At 42.2% G+C, this 19,321-nt stretch overlaps 1 protein-coding gene across 1 annotated transcript; it reads right to left on the bottom strand.

Annotated features, from left to right (window-relative positions):
- Positions 1-1,194: 1,194 nt before the first annotated feature.
- slc22a31 (solute carrier family 22 member 31) lies at positions 1,195-18,066 on the bottom strand. The gene is made up of 9 exons (XM_028583809.1): positions 17,501-18,066; positions 11,500-11,603; positions 10,814-10,968; positions 6,231-6,399; positions 5,304-5,449; positions 4,485-4,593; positions 4,132-4,346; positions 3,210-3,321; positions 1,195-2,742 (listed from the first exon to the last, which is right to left on the bottom strand). The coding sequence occupies exons 1-9, from the start codon at positions 17,930-17,932 to the stop codon at positions 2,298-2,300; spliced, it is 1,887 nt and encodes a 628-aa protein (XP_028439610.1). The 5' UTR covers positions 17,933-18,066; the 3' UTR covers positions 1,195-2,297.
- Positions 18,067-19,321: the final 1,255 nt, after the last annotated feature.

Raw genomic sequence — 19,321 nt, 5'->3', positions numbered from 1 at the left:
TCCAATGCATATACAGCAAAGTATAATATCTCCTGAAGGCCAGCAGTGTGTTTTTCTCTCCTATTACACAGCGTCCTTGAAGAGTTCAGCATCCTTTCAGTAACAGTGTTGAAAGAAATAGTTTCACTTAGGGCTGGGCGATAAAACGATAACGATATGTATCGCGATAGACACATAATCAATATCAATAGAAAATGCGGTCGATAAAACGTTCGATAACTTGTTTTTCTTCATCAGAAGAAACCAGAGGTTGTGAATTAAGTTTGGTTGCATGAACAAAGCCCCTCACTCTCTGGCAACCTGGCAACGTGGGGAGTGACACTCTAACAGCCAATCATGTAACAGTATCATGTTTGGTTGCGCTACATCGCTGTCTCGTGTTCTTCAATAACAGAACCGGCGTGGAGTGGAAAGTAAGTGCCGCAGCGAGCGAGGACATTGTTGATAAAACAGGAAAAGTCAGTATGGCCGTTTTGGGGATTTTATAAGTCTGACCGTAGTCAGACCAATGTCGTCAGACCGTCGTCCCCACCAACACTGGTACGACCACAAACTTGTTTTACCACTTTAGCCGCGCTCACACTTTCGAGCACAGCCGTATTCGCCATCAACGTCCAACAACATCTGCAGCTGCAACACAGCACAAGCAGCAGACCGCCATGGAGAGGTACTCTGCATCAGCGCCTTACTAAACGCTACAAAGAAATAACGAAGGCAGACGTGCTGAGCACTGTCCAGAAGCCAGGTTACCAACCTAGCACTAAACCTGCAGAAAATAGTTCCTTCTCAGGTTTCTTATATTTAGCTAACACTTTGCACTATTTTATGACACTTTATTAAGCATTTCTTACTTATTCTTTAATTTTGCACCTTAATGTTAAGAGATAATTGTTAAGTGTTCATTGTGATTTTAGACCTGTTTACAATTTAATTATTTGAGTGTTTTCCATGGTTGTGTTGACATTTCTGCTTTTATAACTGAGGGGATTATAATCAGAGCAGGGTTAAGTTTAAAATAAAAATGTTTAAATTTAATATATTTTTCTCCTGGTCCTTATTTTAAATAGGTCATAAAAAATATCAATAATTATTGATATCGACCGATATGAAAAACTTATATTGTGATACAGTTTTCAACCATATCGCCCAGCCCTAGTTTCACTTTACATGAATTCTGGCACTTTGAAACCACACTGTTATCTCATTTGTTTTTACTAATTATCCCAAAAGAACACAATTCATAATCACTACAAGACAGAGAGGGGGATTACATTTTTGTCTGCCAGCTACAGTGGTTAGTACATTTGCAAATTCATCAGCTACTTTTGGTGTTTGAAGAAAAACATAATGTAAAAATAGCACCTTTAAATAATACCTTGTCACAAAGTGATTTATAAAGTAGAAAACTCGTCAGCCACAGACAGAATGAACTATCATGAGGTTATTCACAGACACAGATCACATTCCATCAAACACTTTTAAGTGAAATATTTGGATTAACAAGGTAGTTGGTAGTGGCTTAAAATGCCAGAGAAATACCCTTTCACTCAATGAATGGTGCATCATTTAGCGCCCTCTTGTTGGCTTTACAAGTATAACACCACTCCACAAAGACCGTGTGAACTAGTCTTGTGCGTGTCCCTGGGATCCTCTCAGCACCGAGGCACTGCTGGTGAGTCAGATGGACAGCCTTAATGAAAAGTGCATGGGTTACTAATAAATGGACAAAAGACTGCTGCTCACGTGATCAACAGCAGTCGCACGGTTGAGCGAGCTTCTCTGGTAAAACCAGTGTCTGACTATTTGGTTTGAATGCCTCCACACAGAAGAGCAGTGTGACCTCAACAGCACTGGCCAAAGTAATGACGAGTGAGAGCATTTTCAAGGGAGTTTACCACACAAGAACAGGTATAACATGCAATGTTACAGTTCAAAGAGGGACTTTTTCTAGCCCTCGCAAAAGGTTTGGATGACAAAAAAATACTTTGGCTTTGGTAGGCCACTGTTTTTCAGTGCATTACCTGAATCCATTTAAGAAAATGCCACAGCACAGTAACGGCTTAAAAAGTAAAATGTAACAAGAAGACACTGAAAATGGACAGACTTGGAGCTATCGCTCTGAAGTGCACAGCATCCAAGCCAGGATCAGTTCTTCAGTTGAGTTATGACCAACCAGTGACTTAGACAATAATTAAATGAAGAAGATGGTAGACTGTCTGTGGAGGTATGTCTAGAAGAAGAAGGAGGGATAATCCAAGTCTGTGCAACAGTCGGATAAGAAGGGACTGTTAACAGAGTTAAGACACGACCTCTCTCAGTGTCTCATTCTCTTGTCCCTGTGTTTCACTGTCTGACAGCAGAGGGGGATGAGTTGGCACAGCGATCCTATAAGGCAAATTATCTTTAGTCAACATCCTCCTGGTGGCAGAGACCAAGCGGGAATAGTTATCAGGGTTGTACTCCGACAAAGGTGGCCGGGCGCACAGTAACGGCAGGTTGTCCGTGTCGGGCCGGGACAGGAAAAGAGGGGGCCGCCGCTGGCTCTCGCCGTCCTTCAGGGAGTCTGGGAGCGGCTTGCGTTTGCTCTCAGGTAGGAGCATTATGCAGAGAACAGAGAGGACGGCGAAGGAGGCGAAGATGACATGGTGGAGAAAGTAGCCACCATTATTCTGGAGCTCCATCAGGGAGGAGGCGGCCATGCCAACACAACCCGCTGCCAGCACCAGGCCAAGGCAACCACCTCTGATAGAGAGATGGAAGAGGAGCAGGAAAAGGAGAAGAAAAATCAACAAGGGGAGGCATCAAGGTGGAATGATCAGACGATACTTTATATCTTGTCATGGCATTCTTCTCTATACTATATTTCTCTATATTTTCTCTATACTCTATACTTGCCAACTTCCCTACCCCAGCACTCAACCCCAAGCCTGTTCCTATAATGGGTCACAAATATGTAGCTTCATTTAAAAAAAAAAAAGGCTAAATAATTTCCTAAAACCTCTGGACACTTTAGTTTTTCGCAAATGATACTTAAACAGGAGTAAAATGTGCATTTGTAGGGGACTATTTTTTAACAGCGGACTAATACACGTTAAAAAAAAAGCTTTATCACGCTTCAGCTACACAGGCAATACTTTTCATTGGAGTTGTTGATAATAACAAAAATATATCAACGGCCTCATCACATTGGTCAGAAGACAGACACTTACCGAACCACGGTCGGCATCACCTCACAGGCAAAGAGCACACTGAGCATGGCGAGAGCCTGAGAGAACAGCAGACCTATGACAGAGAGGACCAACACCAGGCCTCCACGCAGATCTGACACAAAAAAAGGACAACAGAATCATTTTCTATTTAACTAGAACTAATTAATTTTCTGTGCAAAAATGTACAGCAGAGATAATCAACTTGTCACGTGAATATCAGTATGGCATAATTTTATTTTTCAGCTCCTTTTCAGACCCATGTTGGGTCCTGACCCCGTGAATGAGAAAATGAAAATTTGCCTTTGATCTACAGTGTTTTCTTGCAAAAACGATCAATCCCATTTCATGATTTCCATTTAATCCATGTTGTTTTATGACACAAAACTCTGAGTTCATGAACAGTCAACAATCTACATTTGTTACGGAGTCTTCGGAGTATGAATTAAAAAAATATTTTTCTAATTGTTGCTCAGGTTCCTCTCCTACAAAATATGTTGAGAAATGTGTTGAGTTGATTGTGAAACTGGTTCCACTTCAAGGAACAGAATAATGTCAGTGGTCCCAGTGATGCCTCATTAACTTTAAAGTAGTCAGCTGTTTATCATGAAATACATTCATAGTTAAGTTAAAATCATTACTTTACGATATTTATGGCACCAATAATTGACTGTTTTTTTATTTATTTTTTACTGTAAACATGTTGGAGATTTGAAAATGTACATCACCTGTCAAAAATAAATCTTAGTCTTCATTATATTTCCACAATATGATAACTTAACAGAATTATTGTGTGGCATTTTGAGCCCTTTAGGAAGTTGCAATTACCTTATCATTGCCAATAGCCACAACAGCAAATGGTTGGAGGATTAATTTTGAGGCACAAATGTAATTGAAAGTAAAAAAAGATGGGGATGTAACGTACACTGAGTGAGGGCCAGCAGCAGCAGCGATGACAGTCCAGTGATGATGGCAGAGAGTAGAAGCATACCACGCCGACCAAAGTGATTGACTGACAAGCAGACGAAGATGCAGGCGAAAGCTCCGGTTATCACTCGGAGGAAGTAGCTGAAGTAAAAGTTGGTTGAATAACTGTGCAAGTTTCTGGTGAAACAGTACTGAATGCCTGTACCAATGAACCTGGAGGAGAGACCAAAGAGTTAGAACCATGCACATCTATCAAACACTCACAATCTCACTTTTATCTTGAAATGGAAAGCTGGTCTATTTCATGGACAGGTCAGGCGAACTTTTTCACACTGAGAATTAAAAACTCACAGTGTGAAGCTGAGGATGAGACAGTTCTTCCAGATAACACGAGTCCGACGCAGCTCCAGAACTGAAAAGTACCTCGGTCGACAGTCTTCCCCGCATGCTGAATCTATTTCTATAAACGGAAAAATTGATTAAAAAAACACCTGGAAAGAAATCAACCTAAGAGCCAAATACTTTCAGGCTAGGTGTAATTCTGCATGGTTTAAGGGAAGGGTTAACATCTATTTGTTACACATTCTACTAACGGCTGCCATTAAACATATTTACGATTAATCAGTATATGGGTTCTGGGAACTGAACTTGAAACTTTCCAGAGAGGGTAGAAACACACTGCTTTGCAGCTTGGTGGTAAGTTACTCTGTAAACTACTTACATGTCCATTTTCTAACAATTGACACTTACTCCCCCTGTTCTTATCACTGTCATACACATTCACATTCAAATTATACTACACTGTATGACGAGCAAAAAGAAGAAAAATAATTGATAGAAAAAGGGTTACACCTAATACTACTACTAATATTTCCTCAGGTCAAACAAACAAGCAGAAACTTTATAATCTTCTCAACAGATTTGATAAATTACAAAACATGACGTGGTAAAGTTTAGAAGCTATTGCACATACAGCAGTTTGGGAAAGGTTCAGCATTCTTCTTATGCAGTAAATCATGAAAAACATGCATGTAAAGAGATATCTTGTTCATGCTCAAGGTAATTTTATATCCAGATGAAGCTTACTTTGCTGCCTGTTTGTGTCTGTGTATGCATACAAAGGCCTGTCTGTTTGTGTGTGTTTGTGTGTGTGTGTGTGTGTGTGTGTACCTGACAGCAGGGTTTCACCAGGGTAGATTTCATCTCGCAGACAAACACCGTTCCTGGTGGAGAATTCCTGGAGGCTCCTCTTCAACCTAGGGATCTGAGCTGTGGCCAGCAGCCAGCGAGGGGACTCAGGAAACACGGACACACAGCTGAGGAAAACAAGTCTGCAATAAGATCTCAGAGAGAAGCAGAGCTGAAACATTCTCTTTAACATCGACACAGATGGATGAAAGGATGAAAACAAGCACAAGTTGTGTTTTTACCTGGTACAATTTTTGACAAAAAAAAAAGAAAAGAAAATAAAAAACATAATTTGATATCACTGACATCTGGATGGCATCCGTATATCTGCGTTTTCGGTTATGAATTCTTGCTTTCTAAGCTGCTCAGATATTTAACATCCTTGGTTGATTTCAGACACCAGAGCACAGTTTATGTTAGCTTCATACGCTCCTCATACAAAGTCAAAACTGAGCAAGACAGCTTACAACTGGAATGAGCTGGAAAACAAACTGAAGTTAGAAATCGTCATTCTAGTGTGTGCGTGTGTGTGTGATAACTGCTTTGTGTGATTGAATTGTCTTGTTGTGACTTTGTATATTTGGAATTTGCTCTCAGGTCTCTTTCGTTAAAACAATCTAGGTCTCAATGGGACCATTCCTGAATAAATAACTGAACTAACTCAGAGTGGAGTTCATGAGAATATTCCAGGTAGAAAAGTTATTCATTTGAACACGTGGTTACATGTGAATTCAGGTGTGGCTGTTAAAAGGTGTGGGCTTGAAACAGGAGCACGTGCAAATTGCAGACCGGTCAAACATATCAATGTGAGAAGGGTGCACTGTAGAATAATAAACTGCCCTTAATGCTTCACCAAATACACACATGGTGTGTCCACCTCCGCATCCCAAGTACCGCCACCCGACTCACCACCAATAGGAAAGCAGCAGGAGCAGAGGCAAAGTGGCCACAGCCTGGAGAACGGGCCAATTGCGACACAGAACAGCGATGCCCGGCAACAGCAGCTCTGCGAACACGGCGAAGAAGCCGCCGACCATGGCAACCATGAGACGATGGGGAGGGTCACATAGCTCCAACCCTGAGAGAGCGACGGGAACAGAGAGCGAGGAAAGACAGATACCATCAGAACACACAGCTGAAGCAGAACTAATACATCTGGCCAAATCCAATTCATTTTCTGTCAGGAGTCAGGACATGAGCTCATTCATACATAAGGCAGACCGTAGCCTTATGTAGTAATATGTGTTTTTATTGATTTTATTGCCTACATGTAGAACTGATTCACTACAGAGAACAGCAAATTAGCAAATTACCGTGGTATGGAATTCCTTACCAGCTTTTGACCACGGAAAGTACTAAAACATGATAAAATAAAATGTTAAGATTGTATTTATTCACTCAAGAAATGGAGTAGCCAAACATGTTCCTGTTTGTTGGTTTTTCTTCTCCTAAATATGTGAAATTGATGTATAGAGCTATCCAACTTGATTTATTTGAAATAAGGAGGTGTTTTGCTTATTAATTACTTTAGAGCTCTAAGAGGTGATCGAACTATGTCTTAATTATGTAGAGCTATCTGTTGTACTAGACAGGATTTGAAATATTGTGTTGATTCACCTTGGTGTTTGTTGTGAATATCGTTGAGTCTTGTACAGATGTCAGATGTTCTTTGTCATCGTTTGTTTTTTCATTAAAGTATTTGTTAATACATAATGTGGACCTCAGGAAGATTGTTGTTACAGGAGCACAATAAGGCCTATGCACGCATTACAAAGTCAATAGTACAGGACATCACACATCCACTCAATCAGCACCTTAAACGTGCGGTATGCTCGCCGCAGCCGACCTGTCTCGCGCCAGTGTGACGTCATGGGAGCGGCGTAACTATTTATTAGGGCTGCAACTAATGATTATTTTAATAATCAATTAATCTGTCGATTCTTTTTTCGATTAATTGATGAATCGGATAAAAACAAAAAAGCATTACTTTACATCAACTCAATACATACATGCATGTTGTTTTAGTTAATAGTTGTGTAAAGGTAAGTAACCCAAATAGCAGATACAGACAGACAGAAAGACAGACACACACACAAACACACACACACACACTTATTCATTAAATTATTACCATCATTGTAGTAAGTGCAAGTTAAGTTCATTTATACACCACACACTATTATATTTGTCAACAATAACGGATATGGGACAAAGCACATAATATATACATGACAACAGATTGAAAAATTAATGGGCCAAAAAAGGCGAGTGAATAAAACCGTGTCTTTAGTCTTGCAAACTATACCACCCCTGCTTTATTACTGTTATTACCGAGCTAACGCTAGCTTGTCATGCTAGTCTGCTGGATAACGAGTAAACAGCAGCACCAGAAGAGCTACTGGAGGGACGGTACGTTCCTCACTTCAGAACGGAACAGAAGTAGGATAGTGTAGTGACTTTACCCTGCTGTTGAACTCCCTTCCTCCTCATCAACGACTCAAACATGTTTACGTTTTAGGTGCTGACTCATCACCGTGGTGCGCCCGTGCCATGCCGTGTTGCTTTTGTTTATCTTGCAATTAACACGTTTTTGATTTATTTAGTGTGAAATGCTCCCACACCTTGGATGACTTAGGTCGTACTGATTTCTCTGCCTCTGCCGAGTGTTTCAGAACAACGTTAAGGGTCTCTCCGGTCTCTCTCCGTATTTCCTCTACCCTCGCTCTGCTCTTTTTTCTTTTCTTTCGCTCTGTGCTGCTCCTCTCTGCGCTCAACTCAATTTGTTTTTTATCTCCGCAACTAGGTGGCGTAATAATTGCGCGACACAATGAATCGATAATTAAATTCGTTGCCAACTTTTTTAGTAATCGAATTTTATCGATTCGTTGTTGCAGCCCTACTATTTATACTTGCGCATGGTGGTCGCGACACTAGTTGCAGTCTTCTCCTGAACAGAGGTGGCACAACTGAGAAAAGGCTACCGACTTTGCTATTTCTACAGACTAGAAGAAGAAGAGAAAAGGTAAACAACGGCAGAACAGGCAGCAGCATTGACGTCAATGTTTCAATTTGATTCAATGACCTCCTTTGTCGGATCAAGCCTTTCATTCGCCATCTGACCTCTGGTCGCGCACTTTAAATCCTTGCGCGGCAGCGGGATCTACGTCATTTTGACGTCACATTGGCGTGCGACAGGTCGGCTGCGGCGACTATAAAAAGGCCCTTACTCCTCTGTCCTCTGGGCACAGAGCCCTGAGGTTTAGAAGGGCTCGCATTGGGAAAAGCCTAATCCCCACAGCCATAGCTGCCTTAAACAATAGGCCTCGCTGAACCGGCCCAAGAGTGTACTGGCATTGTATGTTGTTACTGTGTGCTGTTGTGTGTACTGTTGTCTGATGTGTGCAGTGCTGTGTGAAGGAATTTCCCCCTGGGGCCAATCAAGTCTACAGTCTAAGCTAATGGGGATCTAAATAAGCAAAAATAAAAATAAACATGGAATCTACCTTTTTTTTTGTTACAACCTTGTTGCATCGTGTTTGCTAGAACAAAGCAAAGCAATATTCTGCGTACCATTTGATAGAACATAAAGCTAGAACGACAAGCTAGATAAAGCTGCAAGTACTCTTAACCTCAGGTACTGACGTAAACTTGTTTGGAAGTGTGTCAAGCTGTGCGAGTTGCTGCTGAACTTTAACCTCCTTCCCCCCCAGACCTCTGATTCCGTTTCCACCTCCTCTCTGTGTGCGTGCGTGTGTGTGTGTGTCAGTTCTGTCCTGCTATTGTTTTCTCTTGGCAGGACATCACTGAGAAACATTCCCTCAGGCCCTCATCCCGCCCAGCACAACATCAGCCTAACCTAAAAAAAACAAAATCTGGACTCAATCTAGCCCCGAACTTGCAGGAATGTGGGAGTATGTGTGTATGTCAAAAACAGAAAAAACTGTGTGTATTTCAGACGAGACTACTACCTAGTAACACCACCTCCCAAGCAGGAATGTGTACAGTTCCTACAAATTCCTGTGCCACTTCACGTTTTAGACTGTTCCAGAAAGAAAACACGCTGTATTTGAGACAAATTGTATCCCTACCAGCCAGAGAAATCTAATCATAGACAATCAGACAAAGTCATGCTGAAGAAGGGGGGGTGAGGGGCCACAGAGGGATTTACACCCACTAAAGGAGGACAGCTCAGAGGTAGAAGTAAAGAAAAACCAACCAGTCAGCACAACACACTTCAGTTATTTCCTTCACAACTCTGCTAGTCTGTCATACAATTACCCACGCTTAAGCAATAATGTTAGCACATATCTTTCATGTTGGGAGAGCAATTCAAACATGTAAGAGGCAAATATTAATCTCATTGGTGACAGTGAGAGACTGTTGCGGTCTTGTCATCTCCTATCACCTGGAAACCACTGAAGGTAAAACTATTTATCCATCACTAGTAAATATTTGTATCATATACTGTACATTAAACTGTCATAATGTCTTTCAGTTCTTGTTCTTGACTTTCAGTCACTGGAAATAAAAGTTTCAATTGTTTGTGTTTCCTGAAATAAAGATAGGATGGTAATACAAAGATAGGAAGGGCTTCTTTGCTTCTGTAAGGGCAAAATGGGTTTTTCCCTTATCTTTGACTGATAAGGTAGTTCAACTGCTAGCTCGGTGGAAAGGCTTGTGTTAGGCATTTTTATTCCATATTTATATCACAATCTAAATGTTTCTCTGTTTGTTTTCATTGAGGTAAGCACTAAAACAAACTGTTGCTACTGATTGTGCAGTTGCTGCTTGAACACAAACTTAGAAACCTACAGCATTCTATTCTATGCTGGGAATCAGAACAAGGCCATGATTTTATTTATAACAGTATGTAACATTTACATATATTAGATTTTCTGCAAGACAAAACATTATCGCAAACTTTAAGTCAAACACACTATGGCTGCAGAAGAACCCTAAATATGAGAAACATCTAAAGTAACTTTTATTAAATGAGTCATCTTTAATATTGAGACCTAAAATTTGAGAACTTGTGGAGTTGAGGGACTTTCCCCCAATCACAATTTAACATAAAAACAAACAGCAGCATGCCTTGAATTGTGAACAACTGGATATACAGTAATGTTCATGTGTCTCTCCTCTTATTAACCCGTCAGCTTCTAATTTTTGTATCACCTTTGTGTCTGTTTTGCTACATATGTAATTTATTTTGGTCAGGTACATTAAAGTCCCTGTAATAAATGAAAGCAGACAAATGTGATTTAACAAAGCCATGACATTTGGATAAACACAGTGCCAGCAAATTACTCAGAGCGAAGCCCAGGAATCCAAAAGTGCTCTCTAAAATAAACAAAGAAGTGAGTGGCTGCGTTTGAGGAAGCTGAGGTGGTTTTTTTCAATCCCCTGGAGAAGTCGATTACTGAAGAAGGCTGCAGGACGCTTAACCACAGGACAAGTGGTACAATAGTTAAATATGTGTACAGGATACTCACTGGCAATGTACGAGGACACGAACACACCAGCGAGCATCGCGCCCTGAGAGAGACGCAGCAGCAGAAACACGGCCGCGCTGCTGGACAAACACACGGCCACCCCTAACAGACTGGACAGACTGATGGAGAGGAGGAAACATCGCCGACGACCCAGCCTGAAAACATACATTAGTGTCCAATTACTATTATCTCTCATTCACTAAACACACACAGGGGAAATACATATATTTTTTTAAACTTGATAAATGCTAAAAAAAAAAAACTGTGTAAAACATAAAATGAAAAAATGATTTGTGAAATAATTTAAGAGATTATGAAACATCCTCCATTTCCATACTAGCTGAGTTTAAGGTGTTCACCTTTACTTTAAACTTTAAATTTAAAAGTCATTTTTATTTAGTGAAAAAGTTTTTATTTCATAATTTTCCATTTTCCCTGATGACCCCTTTATTTAATTTCACTAAAAAGAAAGAAAGAAATTATATACAATAAAACCCTGTTATTATGAAAATGAATGATGAAATAACACTTTATAATAATGAGTTGAGGATTAATCTTTTTTCAGTTATTTCACAAATTGTTTGTTAATTTATATATTTTTTATTCACATGTCCATTCATGTCGTAATGTCTTTTTTTAATATATTTAACGCTGTGTTTCCATCTAAAAATATGATTTTTACTTACCAGTCGCACAATGTACCAAGAAGGATGTATCCCAGAATCCATCCTGTCATGAAGCAGATATGCTGCAAAGGGATTTTCCAGTAGTCACTGCAAACCAGATTCCACTGCAAAGGAAGACAAAGAAGTTTACTGACACATTCTCAGACCAAAACAAAACTCAATGTGGACAAAAAAAAGAAAATAGAGAGCACTAGCATTTGATTACGTTTTTAAAAAAAGAGACTAATTGTTTTTGTAATTTCATGAGCTCTAAGTAAAACTGTCCCATGTGGATAACAGGCATCAGTAATTTTTCATATTGAACCAACCAACTAGCAAAACTGTGTGTGCTTTCTCTTCACCTATTAAAAGGTTATACCAGTGTTGTTTTTTTATTCATTAATTGATTAAGCTGACTTCTCTACCCTGTCTGTGTCAGTCCCAAGCCCATTGGTTTCCACTTAAGACTTCTATATCTTTAAAAACTGGTCACAAATATATAGTTCAATTCTTTAAAAAAGGCTAGTAATTGTCTAAAATGGCTGGGCACTGTAGCTTTTACCAAATGTTACTCAAACAGCAGTAAATAGTGCATTTGTTGGGTACTCTTTTCAGCTGTGGATTAATACACATTTGGTGCTCTAGTGAGTATTTACGGCAGCAGCATGTGAGTGTAAAAATAAAAATAAACTACAATGCCCAGGTTAATTGCGATGAAGGAATATGTCACCCAGTGTGACTCATCTATGTGTTTATAATGGTTTTTGAACAATGGAGTTCTGTGGAGGAATAAGCAATGTCAATTCATTGTTGGTTTTGGTCTTTTTTGTGGGATGTGTTGACAGTAAGAAAATTATGGAATATAGTAATCATAGTCAACCAAGTTAAACCAGTTGCTATATATATATATATATATATATATATATATATATATATATATATATATATATATATAAATATAAAAGCCTTTGAGTGAAGTGTATAAATCATACATTTGTGGGTAACTCAATTTCCCTTCTAAAATATGATTTTTATAATCAAAGACATAAAAAAGGTACATAAACAAATTGTGGCCAACGTGATGCATTCCTCGTAATTTGACGCAAACAGAGAGATTTCTGTGTGGAAGCAGGAATGTAGATCATGTTGTCCCCAATTGAGCTGAGAGGTCTGCTGACAGTGTTATTACATTAGAACAAAGTAGTGCTCAAAGTAGAGCGCGCCAGCAGCTCTATGTCTGGTTTAGTACCAGTCACTGGCTGTAAGAGAATTCTTCTCAACCTACCTCTACCATCTCTCTTTTTCCTCCATCTCCTTTATTTCAATCAGCGATGTAAGAGATAAGCTTATTCAGAGAATATTCCGCAAAGTATTTTTCAGGTGACAAGGGTCTACTTGTGACCATGCTGAGCTTTGCTATGTGTTTTCCCCGTGATAGGCATGTCATTGTATATATGAATATGTACAATATAAACATTATATGGTTTTAAAAATAGATCATTTTGATACAGTGTCCCTCTTCAACACTGGTTTTCACAGTTTGTAGCCTAATCTAGCTGTCAGGTGTACAAGGAGGCAAAATAGTCGGACCTGCTGGTGCAACTGGTTTAAAAAATGCAAAAACGTTGTTATGTATCAAGTCTGAAAAAACATGACAACATAAGCCAAGCTAATGAAAGGGAGCTTTAGCAAAAATGAGGAGTGGCCACAAGCAGATCCCCACCAACATCGACACCATAAACAATTGTCTCAGAGATCCAGTTCATCAACACCTCTGTCTCACAAAAAACAGTTTGAGCTTTTAACAGTTGATAGTGCAAGACTATGGTGTTTCTTTTATTTTTTTCCAATCCCTGTATTGGAAGGTGATGAGCACTGTAAGTACTGTATTCAAATTTTCCTATAATAAAGTTTTCCCCTGTCGTCATGTGCAGAGGAAGTTGTTGTTGGTAGAGGAGGAGTTCAGCGTCTCAGGAAGGAACATAGAGGCCTCACACTTCCCAGCGTCACAGTTTGTCATTTAGGGAAAACAAGGCAAAAGTCTCATCACTGCTAGAATCTATTTCCTTGAGGCCATGTTACACGGTCTATAGTCTGAGGAGAAGTTGAAGGGCAATTACCCATAATGACTTGCTCCTGCTTGTCAGCCTCTGCTCTAACCTCTGTGGTTTGGAGACTACATCAAATACTCTGATCCATCCATCCATCCATCTTCGTCCGCTTATCCGGTGTCGGGTCGCGGGGGGAGCAGCTCCAGCAGGGGACCCCAAACTTCCCTTTCCCGAGCAACATTAACCAGCTCCGACTGGGGATCGAGGCGTTCCCAGGCCAGGTTGGAGATATAATCCCTCCACCTAGTCCTGGGTCTTCCCCGAGGCCTCCTCCCAGCTGGACGTGCCTGGAACACCTCCCTAGGGAGGCGCCCAGGGGGCATCCTTACCAGATGCCCGAACCACCTCAACTGGCTCCTTTCGACGCAAAGGAGCAGCGGCTCTACTCCGAGCTCCTCACGGATGACTGAGCTTCTCACCCTATCTCTAAGGGAGACGCCAGCCACCCTCCTGAGGAAACCCATTTCGCCGCTTGTACCCTGGATCTCGTTCTTTCGGTCATGACCCAGCCTTCATGACCATAGGTGAGGGTAGGAACGAAAACTGACCGGTAGATCGAGAGCTTTGCCTTCTGGCTCAGCTCTCTTTTTCGTCACAACGGTGCGATAGATTGAATGCAATACCGCACCCGCTGCGCCCGATTCTCCGACCAATCTCCCGCTCCATTGTCCCTCACTCGCGAACAAAACCCCAAGGTACTTGAACTCCTTCACTTGGGGTAAGGACTCATTCCCTACCTGGAGAAGGCATTCCATCGGTTTCCTGCTGAGAACCATGGCCTCCGATTTAGAGGTGCTGATCCTCATCCCAACCGCTTCACACTCGGTTGCGAACCGATCCAGTGAGTGCTGAAGGTCGCAGGCCGATGATGCCATCAGGACCACATCATCTGCAAAGAGCAGCGATGAGATCCCCAGCCCACCAAACTGCAACCCCCCCACCCCGACTACGCCTCGATATCCTGTCCATAAATATTACAAACAGGATTGGTGACAAAGCGCAGCCCTGGCGGAGGCCAACCCTCACCTGAAACGAGTCCGACTTACTACCGAGAACCCGGACACAGCTCTCACTTTGGTCATACAGAGATTGGATGGCCCTGAGTAGAGACCCCTCACCCCATACTCCCCGCAGCACCTCCCACAGTATCTCCCGGGGGACCCGGTCATACGCCTTCTCCAAATCCACAAAACACATGTAGACCGGTTGGGCATACTCCCAGGCTCCCTCCAGGATCCTTGCGAGAGTGAAGAGCTGGTCCGTTGTTCCACGACCAGGACGGAATCCGCATTGTTCCTCCTCAACCCGAGGTTCGACTATCGGCCGAACCCTCCTTTCCAGCACCTTGGAGTAGACTTTACCAGGGAGGCTGAGAAGTGTGATACCCCTATAATTGGCACACACCCTCTGGTCCCCCTTTTTAAAAAGAGGAACCACCACCCCAGTCTGCCACTCCTTTGGCACCGTCCCAGACTTCCACGCAATGTTGAAGAGGCGTGTCAACCAGGACAACCCCTCCACACCCAGAGCCTTGAGCATTTCTGGACGGATCTCATCAATCCCGGGCTTTGCCACTGTGTAGTTGTTTGACTACATCAGTGACTTCCGCCTGGGAAATCGGCGACAATCCCCGTTATCCTCCAGCTCTGCCTCTAACATAGAGGGCGTATTAGTCGGATTCAGGAGTTCCTCAAAGTGCTCCCTCCACCGCCCTATTACCTCCTCAGTGGAGGTCAACAGTGTCCCATCCTTACTGTACACAGCTTGGATGGTTCCCTTCCCCCTCCTGAGGTGGCGAACAGTTTTCCAGAAACACTTTGGTGCCGACCGAAAGTCCTTCTCCATGTCTTCTCCAAACTTCTCCCACACCCGCTGCTTTGCCTCTTTCACGGCAGAGGCTGCAGCCCTTCGGGCCCTTCGGTACCCTGCAACTGCCTCCGGAGTCCTCCCGAGATAACATATCCCGGAAGGACTCCTTCTTCAGTCGGACGGCTTCCCTGACCACTGGTGTCCACCACGGTGTTCGTGGGTTACCGCCCCTTGAGGCACCTAAGATCCTAAGACCACAGCTCCTCGCCGCAGCTTCAGCAATGGAAACTTTGAACATTGTCCACTCGGGTTCAATGCCCCCAGCCTCCACAGGGATGCACGAAAAGCTCCGCCCGGAGGTGTGAGTTGAAAGTCTGTCGGACAGGGGCCTCCTCCAGACGTTCCCAATTTACCCGCACTACACGTTTGGGCTTACCAGGTCTGTCCAGAGTCTTCCCCACCCCTGACCCAACTCACCACCAGATGGTGATCGGTTGACAGCTCTGCCCCTCTCTTCACCCGAGTGTCCAAAACATACGGCCTCAGATCAGATGAAACGATTATGAAATCGATCATTGACCTTGGCCTAGGGTGCTCTGGTACCAGGTACACTTATGAGCATCCCTATGTTCGAACATGGTGTTCGTTATAGACAATCCATGACTAGCACAGAAGTCCAACAACAAACAACCACTCTGGTTTAGATCAGGAGGCCGTTCCTCCCAATCACGCCTCTCCAGGTGTCTCCATCATTGCCCACGTGTGCGTTGAAGTCCCCCAGCAGAACAATGGAGTCCCCCACTGGAGCCCCATGCAGGACTCCAGTCAAGGTCTCCAAGAAGGCCGAATCCGAACTCCTGTTTGGTGCATATGCACAAACAACAGTCAGAGTTTTCCCCCACAACTCCTGTTTGGTGCATAGCCGGGGCTTGTGAGTATCCCCCAGGCGGGGCCCCGGAGAAGAAAAGAGTCCAACCCCTATCCAGGAGTATGGTTCCCTCCGGGCAGGGTAAGCCCCACCTCCATCTCTACCTTGCAGTTTCTTCATTGGGGTTTTTGAACCATTCTTTGTCTGGCCCCTCACCTGAGACCACTTTGCCTTGGGAGACCCTGTGCCCAGGAGCACAAAGCTCCAGACAACACAGCCCTCAGGTTCATTGGGGAGAACCACACCTGAAACCTCTCCACCACCAGACAACACATAAGGTGATGGTTGTTGTTTTAATATGCGTTACAAAATACTGCACAGACACAGATGTGAGGGGTTTGTACTAGGTCGCATTGAGACATATTTTTGTTAGAAGTCGTTATCTATATTTGCAGACTGGGATGGATCCTTGAATATCTGAAGTCCAAGAAAACAGTCCTAGGAGAAGATAAACACGTGTCACTGCTTATTTACACATGTAGTTGCACAACAAGACACAATCACATCCCCATCGTCTGTGTTCAGGCATTGGTTGGCAGAGGAATTATATTCAGCTTGGAAATATCTCAAACAAAATGTCAAAAGAGATCTTGAGAGCGAACCCATACACACATACATACATACATACATATATATATACATATATATATATATATATATATATATATATACACACACACACATATACATATATACACACACACATACACATATATATATATATATATATATATATATATATATATATATACATACATACATACATACATACATACATACATACATATATATATATATATATATATATATATATATATATAGTATACGAAGTAATGTGTCCACTGCCTGGTTGATCTGTCATCTATGACTACAGGAAACAAAGTGCCAGACCTATCTCCACAGCGCTGTGAAGTAGTATAAGTGAAAATGAGGCTGGGCAACAAGTTTAACCGACTCTAATGTTGGGAAAGATACAAATGTGGATAAAACCAACAACCTTCAGTGGAATTGGATCCAAAAAAGCAGTTATTGTTGAATACAATGCTGTGGCTACTTAGTGTTATTTTAGCCTACACTTCACCACCCCTGGGTCTAACTCTTTTAAGAGGTCCAAACTTAAGCCAAACACCCATGCAGACCTGAACGATGACCTGCAGGCGGAACGGTCTCTTACCTCAGTGACAAAGTTGCTCTGGAGCCCCGCTACATGGGCATACTCCCACCCTACGGTGCAGGACACCCTCTCCCTGGAGACCTTTTCGGAAAAGTCCGAGGAATTTGGTGGGTACTTGAACAATTCACAGTGGCTGAGACCAGTGCCGTTCACCCAGGGGATGGTGAGGTTGAGGTATCGCTGTCTGGAGAAGTTGCTGGGGAGGAAAGCGGAGGGCAGAAGCTGCGGGTCGGCTCTGCAGTGATACGAGTCCGGCATTAGAGTGTAAAAAACGTCGCTAAATAGATTCAGCATGGCCGCGAAGTTGGGGAACCAGCTGAATAAAACCACGAGTCGGTTGTAGCGTCCATAGCCGCCGGTGTGGGGGAAAATCTTCGTCTCATAATCCATTTGAAGACGAAAGTTCGCTGTAACAGATGGTTCTGTTGCCATTGCGCAGTGAGTGCCGACGCTCGACAGCCGCGCGACCGAGCAGCAGGTAAAGCGCGCGGGGACGAGGAGGGCGGAGGCATCTGGGGATCGACCTATGAGACACCTTGCTCGGCGGCTTCCTTCGCTGGCTAACTGCTGCTGGATGGCCCCTGTCATACAAAACGGCCTAGTCATCACACTCACGACTTAAGTTACCAGACATCTGTTGCTCATCGTCACATTTTTGAATATGTGCGTCCGTGTGACTCGAGTTGGTGATTTATTAGATGGAGTTAATATTGTGACAGCTTGTGGTTGACGTTAGATAGTAAAAAAATATATATATATATTCAAATCATTTGACAAAAAACTAAAAAAAAACAATGGTCAAAATCAAAGCAGCAGAGGTTGAGGTATCCTGACATTTATAGTCCCTGGTATTGGTCAAGCACCCAAAAAGCTGGATCCTACATTTACCATAATGCAATTCAACACCACCTTTCATCTCCCTTCCCGCTATATGGCCACTAGTTTTAAACCCAACACCTCCTCGGGATCCATTAATGCTTTGCACTAATGTGTCTGTGCTTTTACTAGTTCAGCAGGTGACTTGTATTTGTATTGTCTGGCTTTGACAGGAAACCGAACAACAAACTCATATTTCATTACACTGAAAGTCAGAAACAGTTCCAAGAAACTCTTGATTTTGTTAGCAATAACCACATATCCAGGTGGCGACTCATAACACAAACAGATTTCTCTGCCTTGTGATGGTGCCGTTTATAATGTTAATTCCAGTGAATGGTATTGGTAAAGAATATGCAATCTGTTGTTAGGTGACAGGAATCCAATGAGCACTGGTTACGTAATGGCAAAGATAAAGGAATAAATTACAATTTTAAATTCAAATTTAAATAAACCATCCATTTACTATTGTCGATGACAAGCATGAGAGGTGATTGTGATGTGAACAGAAATCAGACTTTGGTCAGAGAAGTTCAGGTTGAGTGACTTCCAGGATATAAGATTAACATATGTAACAAATCTGGCAGGCATCTCAGAGAGGGCATTTCCAACATTCAGATGTGAAACACTGAAGACATGATTACCTCATCCTTCTGTCAATAGAAACTTGTCTCTTGGACCACCATAATAGTTTGGGTGATGTTTATAATATTGATGTATTTAAATGTATATTCATTATTCAAAAAAGTATATTTTCAAATGTGGCCTATTTTTTCCCTTGTTAGTTGATATATTTTGGGTGTATCAGAAGAACTTTATGATTATGGTTGTATACAATGCAGCTTTTACATCATGACACGCGCAACACAAAAGCAAGAACCAGAGGACGGCCGGTAATATTTCAAAATTTTATTAACGAACATAATCTCTGAGGAACAACAGCAG

Source organism: Perca flavescens, chromosome 1, assembly GCF_004354835.1.
Source record: "Perca flavescens isolate YP-PL-M2 chromosome 1, PFLA_1.0, whole genome shotgun sequence".
NCBI classification, from domain to species: domain Eukaryota; kingdom Metazoa; phylum Chordata; class Actinopteri; order Perciformes; family Percidae; genus Perca; species Perca flavescens.
The sequence above is the reverse complement of the archived record's forward strand: the minus strand, read 5'-3'. Positions and strand labels throughout refer to the sequence as shown.

Excerpts from the sequence above, each read along its gene's own strand:
- slc22a31 (XM_028583809.1), bottom strand. The coding sequence starts at position 17,932 with ATGGCAACAGAACCATCTGTTACAGCGAACTTTCGTCTTCAAATGGAT. Across the intron at positions 11,604-17,500 it reads AGAGCAACTTTGTCACTGAG|TGGAATCTGGTTTGCAGTGA; the intron begins GTAAGAGACCGT and ends CTTCCTTTGCAG. Across the intron at positions 2,743-3,209 it reads GTGATGCCGACCGTGGTTCG|AGGTGGTTGCCTTGGCCTGG; the intron begins GTAAGTGTCTGT and ends TCTCTCTATCAG.